Source organism: Euleptes europaea, chromosome 14 (assembly GCF_029931775.1).
Source record: "Euleptes europaea isolate rEulEur1 chromosome 14, rEulEur1.hap1, whole genome shotgun sequence".
NCBI lineage: Eukaryota > Metazoa > Chordata > Lepidosauria > Squamata > Sphaerodactylidae > Euleptes > Euleptes europaea.
The window spans coordinates 12,238,930-12,252,200 of NC_079325.1; the positions used below are offsets into that span (position 1 = coordinate 12,238,930).

Below are 13,271 nucleotides of genomic sequence, written 5' to 3' on the forward strand. Positions count from 1 at the left end.
CATCAAATCCAACCCCCGCTCAATGCATGATCAGCCTAAAGAATCCCAGACAAGTGTTCGTCCTGCTTGAAGACAGCCAGCGAGGGGGTGTAGTCCTATCAGCTGAGAACAGTTACAGAAGTCTAAAGCACCTCTGCCCCATGCATGTGCACCAGGCAACTTACTGTCTTTGCAGGAGGTTTGGGCTTCTGCTGGAGGGCTTTTTTGGCTTTCGCGGCAGCGGCATGGGCCTGATGAATCCGCTCTGTAGGCAAAAATAGGTAACAAATCATCAAGCAGATGTTAACATGGACGCTGCATGTCTACGCAGTCAACCTTTTCCCGTGGGCGTACACTAGCAATTCCAAGAATCTCTGCTCTGTGATCGAGAGAAAACGCACCCAAGCTGGATAACTTGCTAGTCAGAGAGAAGCAGGTCTTACATGGAAATGGTCAAAGCTCTGGATGCATGTATACAATGTCCTCCTAAACGTGCTCCCAGGGAGGCTTTTATGCCATTTAACTAGCACGACAAGTTAATGAAAGTGATTGCTCGTCAGACAGGAACAAGAGAAAAATTATATGTATATATACACACACATTCCCTGTAATGGCAGAATTTACATTAAACAGGGTAAAAACATATTTACCTTGCATTTCCACTAACCTGCCAGGGTTTTAGTTAGATATATCTATTTTTTTAACCTGATTAGCATAGAACTCCTTGGTCTCTCTGTGTGTTATCCAACTATTTGGAAAAACAGCCACTGAACTATTATCCAAACTATTGCCCAGGTAACACAAATGGCACTGTTGGATACTTTTCCAGGCCAAGGAGTTGAAGCTACAGTTTGCTCCCATCCCTATATTTCTGGGATGCTGTGAGCTTTTCTCCACAGAGAAATTCTAATTAAACAGTGGCCCTTTTCCCTACATTTAATGCAAGCCCGCACAAATCCCATGATATCCCAATGTTCCTGCACACTGGATACAGTAAGACCCTCCTAGGGACCACTCACCAAACTCCTCTTCACTCCTGTCTCGATGCAGGTATATCCACAGTTTGCGGCCGATGTCGTACTTTACACAGGGATCCTTCTCGTAGTGCAGTCGATCCAGCGCGCCACTCACAACGGTGTTAACCTGAGAAGAGATCTTGTGTTGAAATAAGGGATCTAAAAAAGAATCAGTGTAGCAAGCGTGTTCTTAGGCACGCTGGGAGGAAAAAAGCAGCACACACGCAAATGAGTCAAATATCTAAGCCATCCCTGGCACGAGGTATGAAAACATCTGCAGAATACGTGTGGATTTCTCTGGCTATTCAGAACAAAACAACACCTATTCCAATGGCAGACAGAGAGAGGGCTTTCAAGCACTGAAGTTATAGGTCTGCAACCAAAATGACACCGGCTGCATTATATATTTATGTTTCTGCAGGCTACCACCAACTGCTGTGTCCATGTTCAGGGGCTTTTCTGCATGCTTGATGTACTCCTGATTTTCTTGGCAGTCCATCCACAATCATTGGAATCAGTTCTTCCACATGCCTGCCCTCCCTCTGCATTTTCAGTTGCACATGCTTTAAAAATGAGAATTTTCAAGGGAGGGTGCTGTTGTCATTGATGGCATCACAGCTCCTCTCCTTCTTATTGTTTTGTGCGTGCTTATATTGACACAGCCTGGTAATGACAGTTTAAGGAGGTTCTCTGAATTCCACTTTCCTTTTTTTAAAAAAGTAAGTCTCTACCCCCCTCCCTCACAAAGATGTCTTTTCCCTTATATCTCTGCGAACAAAAGGTTTAGGGACTTTTTTTTTTTTTTTAAGAAAGCTGAGAATTCAGAGAACCTGCTTAAATTATCACTACAATATTATTATCAATATTTTAGTGCCTTTTTAAAAAAATGAAACCACTCATTTTTGGGAGGGCGAGGAGAGGGAGTGGTTTGATGATGACTGCAGCCCATAATTGAAAAGTGGGCTGGAGGTGGGTGGGAGCAGGCAGGACAAAGAAAACCAATAGAAACATTAAGCAGAAGGAAAAAAACCAACTCAAAATCAGCTTACAGGAAAAGATAAGGGTAAAACAGGTCTCAAAAGCCCAACCCCCCCCCCCTGGGGGGGAGAACAAAGCAAAAACTAACGGGAAAAAAAAGTGTGATAAACTCAGGGGATAAACCAAAGCTGGAAGGAGCCAGTACCGGCAGAAAAAAAACATGTGGAAAAGCCCTAGATCAGTGATTCCCCAACTTTTCTGGCCACCGCCCCCTTGGTTCCACAAACTCAACCCCAGTGCCCCCTACCCTATCCAACAACTGTTGAAGGGGCACACCTCTAGCGCCCCACTGCTGCCCCCTTGCCTCTTAGTGCACCCTTAGGTAATCCCAGGGGGTGGTACTGCCCACTTTGGGAACCACTACCCTAGATCTTAAAAGAGATTTTGCTAACGGCATCATCAGCCGGTTTGCAGCTTTCCACCCCACCTTGTGACTTGTGGGCCTTAAAACCCATCACAAAACACTGCCAGTGTTCAACAGGAAGTTTTTCAGGCATGGAACTCTGACAAAGGATAACCTGGCCCTCACTTAATTTGGCTCACCTGAGCGCTAGTGACATCAGGGGCCAGAAACTGCGAGTCCTTAAGCAGTTCACAGATCTCAGCGCGTGTTCCCTCTCCATTAGGGAGACGAGCTGCAGCATCACGAACTAAGGGAAAAAGCACAGTCAAGAGCATGGCAGAAACATACACTGAAACACACGTCCTCGAACCAGTCGAGTTCCATCTGCCCTGGAGCTTCCCTACTTCGCCTAATGCAACTCTTTTGTTTTGACGGTAGTTCCTCCCGACCTTCCGCAATCTTGTACAAACAAGAGTTTCCATGTTGTTGCCATTTCAGCTGAAGCTTCTGTCCTGATTCCTACAGCCTTCTCAACAGACAGCTGCCAAGCGTGGTTGCAGCAGCCAAAATCCCTCTGTCCTTTCCTCAAATACAGAAAAGTTCCGCCCTATTCTACGACCCAGCTTCTTTCGCTTTCAAGCTTTCCACAGCCATCATCAACTCGACGCCAAAGAAGGTGCCGTGCCATGTTCTCAGTTCAGCTCCTACTTTTACTGGTTGATTCCAGGTGCGGAAATTTCTGTCGACTGCGCTTCCCAGTTCTAGCAGCCTGTCGGCAGCTTAACACCGCAATCTTCTTTGAACGAACAAAAGCTGCCTTATATCAAGCCAGAGCGCTGATCCATTTCACCCAATACTATTTTTATTTATTTACTTGAACCGTTTATTAGACACCTTCCTATCTTACAGGAATGGTCTATTCTGAGAGGCGGCAGTTCTCCATGTGAGAAGTTTTACTAACCGAGACCCTTTAATAGGAAGCCAGGAATATTTTATTTATTTCGATATTTATACTCTGCTTTTCTCCCCAAGAGACCCAAAGTAGCTTATAACATCATTCTCTCCTTTTCCATTTTATGGCAGTGTGGTGTAGTGGTTAAGAGCGGTGGTTTGGAGCGGTGGACTTTAATCTGGAGAAACAGGTTTGATTCCCTACTCCTCCACATGAGGGGCGGACTCTAATCTGGAAAACCAGGTTGGTTTCCCCACTCCTACACATGAAGACAGCTACGAGACCTTGGGCTAGTCACAGCTCTCTTAGGGCTCTCTCAGCCCCACCTATCTCCCAGGGAGTCCGGTGTGGGGAGGGGAAGGGAAGGAGACAGAAAGCCGGTTTGATTCTCCCTTCAGTGGTAGAGAAAGTCGGCATATAAAAACCAACTCTTCTTCTTCTTGTCACAACCAGCAGTCTATAAGGTAAGTTAGGCTGAGAGACAAGACTGATCCCAAAGTCACCCAGCAAGCTTTCATGGAGTGGGGTTTCAAACCCGGGTCTCACAGATCCTAGTCTGACATTCTAGCCACTACACCATAATGGCTCTCTGGATTAAACCTGGGACGTTATACATATAAATCATACAGGAGATACCAATGACTGAACTTTGGACTTTATGAATCTTTACTTCAGGGCTTTATGGCTATGCCCTATCCCCTTTCATGAACTATTATGGCTTTTGCTGTGGGGGTGGGATACAAGTTTAATAAAATAAAATATAAAAAATCTGGAAGACTGCACAATGTATAGAAATACTCCACCACACTGAACGCCAACTTACCAAGAGACAGGATGGTGACATACGCAGGCCTGTCTGAACGCAACAGAGAATGTTCTCGAGCTTTGTTCAGAGATGTTTCTTTGTCAAATACGCCCTTCACCGGACCTACCACCGATTCAAAGCCGTGCATGCGGAACGTGAAGGCTTTGTGAGGCTGGCTGTATCGATAACGCTCCTGCGTGCGAAAAGAAGAAGAGTTGCTTTTATATGCCGCTTTCCCCTACCTTTTAAGGAGAATCAAACTGGCTTACAATGGCCTTCCCTTCCTCGCCCCACAAAAACAGACACCCTGTGAGGTAGGTGGGGCTGAGAGCTCTAAGAGAACTGTGACTAGCTCAAGGTCACCCAGCTGGCTTCAGGTGGAGGAGTGGGGAAATCAAACCCAGTTCTCCAGATTAGAGTCCTCCGCTCTTAACCACTACTCCATGCTGGTCTCTGGAGAGCATCCATTTGAGCGAGAGATTCACGAAGCAAAGGGAGAGCTGAGAAAATTTCCAGCAGACACTACTATCTGGGGACAGTGTCGGACTCTGAGCTGCCCCCATTGGCGAAGCGGTTTCTGCAGTCTGCGCTGTCTGGGGCCCAGCCTCAGGGCAGCTCCATTGAGGTGTCAGTGCCAGCAACCACCAAGGAGGCTGGGGGAAGGATGGGAGGAGTCGCCCAGCTCCTGTTGGGCCCGGCAGCGGCCCAGGCACTGAGGCCTGGGGAGGGGCAAGCTCAAGGGAAGCAGGGGCAAGCCGAGAAGGCCTACAGCCTATCTCAGCCAGCCCCAGGTCACAGACTATGGGAGGAGTGGCTGGAAGAAGAGGGAAAGCTAGCAGCTATGCAGGGGGAAAGAAGGAGGGGAGAGCAATCATCACTCCCCAGGAATAGGCCAAGTGTGGCTGGGGAGGTGAGGATTAGCAGATGCTAGGGATGCCAGCCTCCAGGTGGGACCTGAAGATCCCCTGGAATTACAGCTCACCTCCAGACTACAGAGGTCAGTTCCTCTCAAGAAAATGGCCGCTTTGGAGGGCGGGCTCTATGGCATTGTACCCCACTGAGGTCCCTGTCCTCCCCAGGCTCCACCCCCAAATCTCCAGGACTTATGGTGACCTCGTAGGGCAGGGGTGTCAAACATATGGCCCGTGGGCTGGATCTGGCCCCTTGAGAGCTCTTATCTAGCCCACGGGCCAGCCACAGCCCCCCAGTCCCAATCTGGGCTGGCGAGGCATGGCCTGGCCCGACCAAGTAACATTTATGTCATATCTGGCCCTCGTAACAAATGAGTTCGACACCCCTGGGGTTTTCAAGGCAAGAGACTAACAGAGGTTGTTTGCTATTGCCTGCTTTTGCATAGCAATCTTTGACCTCCTTGGGGGTCACCCATCCAAATACTAACCAGGGGCAACCCTGCTTAGCTTCCAAGATCTGACTAGCCCAGTCAGGGCCAAAACATCCTTTGTGTCATCTAATATTGATTAAACATATACAATAAACTAGGCAGGATGGCCGAGCTCGTCACCTGTTCCTGGAAGATGCGTTTCTCTTCCCCAGTGCTAGGCCGGACCACGTAGTCAGTCCTTCTGAAACAAACACCAGTGTGAGGCCTGGGTAACTACAATGTAAGTGTAACCACAAAAGAATTCTTGCAGAGTCCTTATAACATCCTCAACAGACCACTACATGAAAGGGGAGGAAAAAGCAATTTGTACTTTACGCTAGCGGTTCTCAACCTTTTGTATCTTACGTCCCACCGATCACTCTGTCAAAGAACCCGGGTCCCGCCGTGATAAGAGACAAAAAGCCCACTTTCTCTGAGCGGAACTTCTATATGTTTACAGGCATTCTGTTGCTATATTTCTCATTTATGGTAAAATTTAAGGACATAAAAAGTTGCAATAGTATTGCTGGGAGTAAATGTTATTTTTAACTCAAACCCCCCGTCCTTAGACTGAGGTCTTGAACGATGAAACCATAAAACTTAAATAGGACCCATCTCTAAAAACACTTCCATTCAACTCTTCTGTGCGGCCTCTACAAAACGAGCAACAAAATAAGTACATTGAGGGTCAGAGTCCTCTAAGAGTAACTGAACCTTTTGCTCTGAAGTTGTTCGATGTCATTGCTATGGCTTTAATGGATAATCCTTGGCAGGTAAGATTGGCAGGAAGTGGCACATCAAACAGGGATCAGGTGTACCAGGTTATGACAGACAGGTCGAACAGTCACAGATGGGTAATCTGTGGCAGGTGGGTGGGCAGGAGAGGGCATGTCAGATGGACATGGGGATTGAGGGAGAGCAAACTGTTGGTAATTGTTATGAAAGCCCTGCGTCCCACCTAGCCAACTTCTGTGTAGCCTTCTGAGAACTGTCGATTTATAGAATATGTTGTACTTGCAATTTCAGTCCAAATTACTAGGGGGAGGGGGGAGAATGTCTAGAAGCTTGGAGCATACCACAGGTTCAACTGCTGGACTGTTTACAATACTTCTATTTATTTTATTTACGTCATTTATAGTCCGCCTCTCTCATGGGGTCTCAAGGTGGATTACACATAGTGAGTCAGTACAATTAACAAAATGGGACAGTTAATACCCAATGCATTAGAATTTTAGAAGTCTGGAACCACCAGAAAGGACTGAAGCACAGCAGAAGTATTAACATGATGCAATCATTCTAGAAATGTTTCCTAGCAGCTACCTCTCTCCACTTCATTTTTGTCATCTATACACCAAAACACTATAATCCAGCGTTTTATTTTATTGGATTTTATTTCATTTATAACACTTTCCCTTCCTAACACTGGATAGGATAAAAACTAGGCAGTTGCCAAACTATGAAGAAGTTATCACTAATTGGCAATAAGCAAAAACAACCCTGCCCCCACAACCGACGCACTAAAAAAAAAATTACTAGACTAAAATGAGATATCATTTATTCATCACCATATGTTGCAATTCTTTGGATGAAAAAAAACCAGCAGCTTTTTATACAGTTACTCTCTGCAGCAACTGAGATTTGGAAGAAAAGGAAAATCCAACATGAAAATTACAGGCCAAATGAATGGCAACGCTGCTGTTTGGCCAATATGCTACCTGGAATCCGACCAAGATCCTTCTGCCTCTGGTACCACTGTTGGTGGCCAAGACTTTACAAGCAGAAATAAACTGACACTGATGATAAAGGACAGGATCTAAGCTCATTCTCCCTTGCAGCTGCATTGGCTCAATATGGCTAATGAGAACCAAAGTTGGAATGAGCTAGTTTGGCACAATGACTCACACATGAGGCAACTCTTGGAAATTAGGAACCATTTTCACAAAGTTACTTGTCTAGCAGCCACTGGATGCAAGAGATTCTGCCCCCCCCGCCCCGCCCTCAAGATACAAAACCAACCACAAACAGTCCCAGTTTGCACTAACTTATTTATCAACGGGTACATAGTGTTGGTTGTTAATGAAGCTGCCCGGACGCTTAAGAAAGAAGAATAGTTGGTTTTTATATGCAGACTTTCTCTACCACTTAAGGAAGAATCAAGCCGGCTTACAATCGTCTTCCCTTCCCCTCTCCACAACAGACACCCTGTGAGGTAGGTGAGTCTGAGAGAGCTCTAAGAGAGCTGTGACTAGCCCAAGGTCATCCAGCTGGGTTCATGTGGAGGAGTGGAGAAACCAACCCGGTTCACCAGATTAGAGTCTGCCGCTCCTAACCACTGCTCTTAACCACTACACAACGCTGGAAATATACTGCACACACTAGTTCCCGATTTTCAGCCCATTTCATATGTACTTACACTCGAGGGACGGGTGTGGTGGCATCAGAGCTGTCTTCGTTATCCTGCCAATTAATGAGAGATTAACGTCAGCCTAGTGGAAGAGCCAACCGGGATGTGCTTTATTGCAAGAACTCTTCCACCTCACCTTGAAAAACGTTTGGTCTTTGGTCTCCAACCACAGCTGGAAGAGCGCTGCCAGTTCCTTCTCGTGGTCTTGAAAAGAGCCTAGAAACGGAGAAGACAGAGAGGGCTGTCACCTACTGCTAATGCCCAGACTACATTAACGGTAGTGAAGACGGTGGGGGATATACAAGCCACTGTGCAAAAGGAGAGCGAAGCCATTCCAGGATCCCTGAAGAGAAGCAAGCACATTTGTCTATTTAAATCTTTCTCCTTGGCACAGAAAAGGATGAATGGAAGCTGCCTTATACCAAGTCAGACCAGCGGTCTGCCTGGCAGAGGTTTTCTGGGGCCTCAGGCAGAGAAAGGTCTTTCTTTTCCAACACCTCCTGTTGAGACCCTTTAACTGGAGCCACGGCTCCTCCCGCTACCTTGAATCCAACGAAGTTAAGCTGCAAGCGTAAGAGCTGTCACAGTTTATGAAAGTTGTTCTTGAGTGGCCAAACCTCACAGCTGCAGTTTGACAAATGCAAGGTTTATTCTCCACTCTGAGTTTTGACCACTGGTTTCCTCAGTCCCTCACAGATCCCCTTGTTTATAAAAAACAGTTTACTTGCTTCATACCAGAGAACTGGGGTGTCTCTTTGTCCCTCGGGTGTAACGCAATGCAAGATCCATGTGTGGAAATTAAAGAACAAACAAAGAAGGATGGATATGCCGCTGTCACATGGGCGAGGGACTACACGTCAAAGAAGGGTGGTGGTAACAGCCCAACAGCAACGAAGAAAGTAAGGGATGATAAAGAAAGAGCTGCACATACAGGCAGCTGAGAGCAGAGATTTTTTTAAAGTGGGCAAGAATAGGGAAGAATTATGTTGCAGAAGGGTTGGGTTCCATGGTTTTTTTTTAATGTTATATCTACTACCCTATGCAGAAAACAAGAGCCAGCGTGGTGCAGTGGTTAAGGTGTCGGACTAGGATCTGGGAAACCCAGGTTCGAATCCCCACTCTGCCATGGAAGCTTGCTGGGTGACCTGGGGCCAGTCACACACTCTCAGCCTCGACCCTGGTTAGTATTTGGAAGGGACACCTCCAAGGAATACCAGGGACACGACACGGAGGCAGGCAATGGCAAATCACCTCTGAACGTCTCTTGCCTTGAAAACCACACCAGGGATTACCATAAGTCATGGCTCAGTGACAGAGCATCTGCTTGGCATGCAGAAGGTCCCAGGTTCAATCAATGGCATCTCCAGTTAAAGAGACTAGGCAAGTGGGTGATGTGAAAGACCTCTGCCTGAGACCCTGGAGAGCTGCTGCCAGTCTGAGTGGACAATACTGACTTTGATGGACCACGGGTTTGATTCAGTATAAGGCAGCTTCATGTGTTCAAGTCAGATGTGACTTGATGGCAAAAAACGTAGAAAACAATAAAACTTTTAATGGGAAACAAATTACTTCAGAAAACAGCTGATGTAGTTTACTAACAGAAGCAGAGAAGCAAGGCAAGTTACATTACCTATTAGTTTCCACTGCTGGGTCTTCTCTTTGAATTCAACAAATGGAGAAAAACTGGAAGGAGTATCTGCAACAGAAAGCAAACGTTGTTAAATACCTTATTTCTGCTTATTGTTATGAAGCAAGTCAGCCCACCATTTTACTTCTGTTGATATTAGCTGTTCATTTTGCCTGTTCCTTTCTTGTGATGGAAATAAACTCAAAATGCTGTTTATATAAACACTTATTTTATTCTTTTAAAAGTAATACCTAAACTTGCTTCTGTAATTTCAGGTTATAAAATCAGGCTAAAATCCAACAGCAAGTTACCATACAGCTCATGTCTAAAGCGATACTTATAGGGGCCCAATTAAATACCAGTGTTGCAAACAGAGTTGCTGGATTATTGAATATGTTAACTTTCAAGGTGAAAAGGTTTGAATCTGGGTCTGCTGGAAACAGAAGCAGATTCAATAGGAAGGTGGCCTTTTGTCTTAACTGAATTGATTCAGGAGAGGATACTCTAGACTACATTCGGTGAACACTATCCTAGGAGTAGGCCCCATTGAGTAAAATTGGATTTACTTCAGAGAAGACCTGCTTAGGCTTGCTCCCAAAGTCCCCTACAGGACTCATGACCGTATGAGTCTCAAACGACTTATAAGAACATAGGAAAAGCCATGCTGGATCACACCAAGGCCCATCAAGTCCAGCAGTCTGTCAACACAATGGCCAACCAAGTGCCTCTGGGAAGTCCACAAACAAGACGACTGCAGCAGCATTATCCTGCCCGTGTTCCACAGAACCTAATATAATAGGCATGCTCCTCTGATCTTGGAGAGAATAGGTATGAATCATGACTAGTATCCATTTGGGCTAGTAGCCATGGATACCCCTATCCTCCACGAACATATCCACTCCCCTCTTATAGCCAGCTGGCCGCCATCACCACATCCTGGGGCAGGGAGTCTTAAGAACATAAGAAAGGCCATGCTGGATCAGACCAAGGTCCATCAAGTCCAGCAGTCTGTTCACAGTGGCCAACCAGGTGCCTCTAGAAAGCCCGCAAACAAGACGACTGCAGCAGCATTATCCTGCCTGTGTTCTAAAGCACCTCATAGAATAGGCATGCTCCTTTGATCCTGGAGAGAATAACTATGCATCATGACTAGTATTCATTTTAACTAGTAGCCATGAATAACCCCCTCCTTCATGAACATGTCCACTTCCCTCTTCAAGCCTTCCAAGTTGGCAGCCATCACCACATCCTGGGGCAGGGAGTTCCACAATTTAACTATGCGTTGTGTGAAGAAATATTTCCTTTTATCTGTTTTCAATCTCTCCCCCTCCAGCTTCCAATGACCACCTGTCCAGGGCCCACTTCGGAGAGGCAACCTATTTCCACTCTTGGGAAAAGTCCAAGAAAGCAAGTCCAGCCTGATGATGGCAGCAGGGCTGAAAACGTCCGCCAGCTCCGACAGTCATGCTTTTGTTTCGACTGCAGGGCTTACCTCTGCTCTCGCCCGTGAGATACTGCAAGACCGGCAAGACGAGTTCGGACCAGTTGGGGGCAAAGGAGAACCAGCTGTTTAGCGTGCTGGCGGGGGAAGACTGCCAGTCCATGACTTTATCCTCAAGCTGAGCAAAAGAAGAGGACAATTTAACAAAAGAGGAGGACAATCACTTGGGCAAGCTCTTAATGGTGTGAAACGGAGGCATGCAGCTTTTATTCCCCGAACGGTGTGTGTTTGTGGAGAGGGCTCATCTAGTTGTAAAGAAGTTGGCTTGCCAGTCAACAAAACCAGTGGGAGAGCGGAGGACTGTCCGTGATCAGACACAAAGAAGAAGAAGCAGTGTTGGTTTTTATATACCGACTTTTTCAACCACTTAAGAGAGAATCAAACCGGCTTACAATCACCTTCCCTTCCCCTCCCCATAACAGACACCCTGTGAGGTAGGTGGGGCTGAGAGAGCTCTAAAAGAGCTGTGACTAGCCCAAGGTCACCCAGCTGGCTTCACGTGGAAGAGTGGGGAATCAAACCTGGTTCTCCAGATCGGAGTCCGCTGCTCCAAACCACCGATCTTAACCACTACACCACGGTGGCTCTCCAGCTTTGCAGGGGCTCACTTCATGCCTGGCTAGCTGCCACCCAGGGAGGGGAGGGAGGATGACACATGCAAACCATGCCCATGCCGCCAGCCCCACTGGCAGGGCTAGCCCCCAGGGGTTCGCCTCAATCACCTGGAAGGAGATCCGGCCTTGCATGCTGGGCAAAGGGGTCTGGCGTGCAGCAGTTTGGCATGTGTGCCAGGGGTTGCCCTTATTCCCAGTCTGAAATATAAGGGGAAGCTCAGAGCCACTTTCCCCAAGAATCAATGAGCAGTTTAAGAACTAGGCAAATGCATCATGCCCCACAATGGTACATTTTTCCAACTGGAGCATCCAGTAGGATCGCCTATCTGGTTGATGGGTAGCAATAAGCGTATTCTAAAGCACTTCCAAATGAAAACACAGTACAATAAATTGAATTTTTAAAAAAGATGTAAAACCTGCAAGCAGAGCGCTGTCTAATTACGGGTGGGGGGGAAAGTGTATGCTCTTACCACTGAGAGAGTAGCAGGTCCTTCGAGGAGCAGAATCTCCAAAAGCAGAGAGAAGAAACTAGAGGAGATTTCATTTACTCCAAGGCAAGGCTTGATGTCTTCAAGAGGCCTTTGAAGAAAGGGAGATTTTTTTAAGAGCCATCTAGACAACCCACATTCTAAAATTGATGATGATTAACTGAGTAATATAATTTTCTATCTGTGCACATATAGTGTTGCAGTAATCTTATAACACCAGCTTATCTCCATACTGTAGATCCAAGGGGAGAGGCCGTGGCTCAGTGGCAGAGCATCTGCTTGGCATGCAGAAGGTCCCAGGTTCAATCCCCAGAATCTCCAGTTAAAGCATTTGCCAATAGGTGATGTGAAAGACTTCTGCCTGAGACCCTGGAAAGCTGCTACCAGTCTGAGTAGACAATGCTGACTGTGATGGACCAGTGGTATGATTCAGTATAAGGCAGCTTCATGTGTCCATACAAGGGTGCTGAGGGAGCAACTTCAGCCGGTATAGACCACAGTTTAAGAATACCAGGATTTCAAAGTAGGGTCTGCATCTGATTTGTTCTGATGCTTGAATTTGCAATCCCAGTTTCCCAAACACTCATTTCTGCTTGGGGGAATGTGGCAAGAAGCAGACCATTCTGGTTTAGGCAGAAAGCAGGGTCAGCCATGGTTAGTACTTGGATGGGAGACCACCAAGGAAGACTAGGGTTGCTAAGCAGAGGCAGGCAATGGCAAACTACCTCTACTCCTCTCTTGCCTTGAAAACCCCATGCTCCTGGTGTTGCTGTGAGTCAGTTGCGACTTGACAGCACACAATTATTATTATTTTAAGTAGCTATATATGTGGTTAGTGAATCATACCGACAGTCTCTATAGGAACTAACTTACTCTTCTTTGACAGATGAAAGTGGCAGAGGAGATGGATCCTGAGACATGGGTGGAATCCCTTCAGGGTTGCCCAAGGACTCAGACAAATCTTCTACTTCCGATTTAATCACTTTCAGCTTCTTTTTCTTTCTTTCTTCCTTTTCCCTCACCTTCTTTTTGAGTACAGCGAGGTCAAACAAGGCTTCAGGTGAAAAAGAGAGGAAGGATTTCTAAGTCAGATGTGACATGTTACCAGGATATCCCTTATTAG

The 13,271-nt window shown here is 46.5% G+C and overlaps 1 protein-coding gene across 1 annotated transcript in view; it reads right to left on the bottom strand.

Moving 5' to 3' along the window:
- The window catches only part of NFRKB (nuclear factor related to kappaB binding protein), a 33,352-nt gene that overhangs the window by 10,706 nt on the left and 9,375 nt on the right, over positions 1 to 13,271 (bottom strand). The window contains exons 8-18 of the mRNA XM_056860285.1: positions 13,022 to 13,202; positions 12,131 to 12,239; positions 11,038 to 11,164; positions 9,549 to 9,614; positions 8,055 to 8,134; positions 7,928 to 7,971; positions 5,656 to 5,716; positions 4,152 to 4,326; positions 2,577 to 2,683; positions 999 to 1,122; positions 165 to 244 (exon numbers count right to left, since the gene is read on the bottom strand). Coding sequence (XP_056716263.1) covers positions 165 to 244; positions 999 to 1,122; positions 2,577 to 2,683; positions 4,152 to 4,326; positions 5,656 to 5,716; positions 7,928 to 7,971; positions 8,055 to 8,134; positions 9,549 to 9,614; positions 11,038 to 11,164; positions 12,131 to 12,239; positions 13,022 to 13,202 — 1,154 coding nt within the window. The remainder of the gene's footprint in view (positions 1 to 164; positions 245 to 998; positions 1,123 to 2,576; positions 2,684 to 4,151; positions 4,327 to 5,655; positions 5,717 to 7,927; positions 7,972 to 8,054; positions 8,135 to 9,548; positions 9,615 to 11,037; positions 11,165 to 12,130; positions 12,240 to 13,021; positions 13,203 to 13,271) is intronic.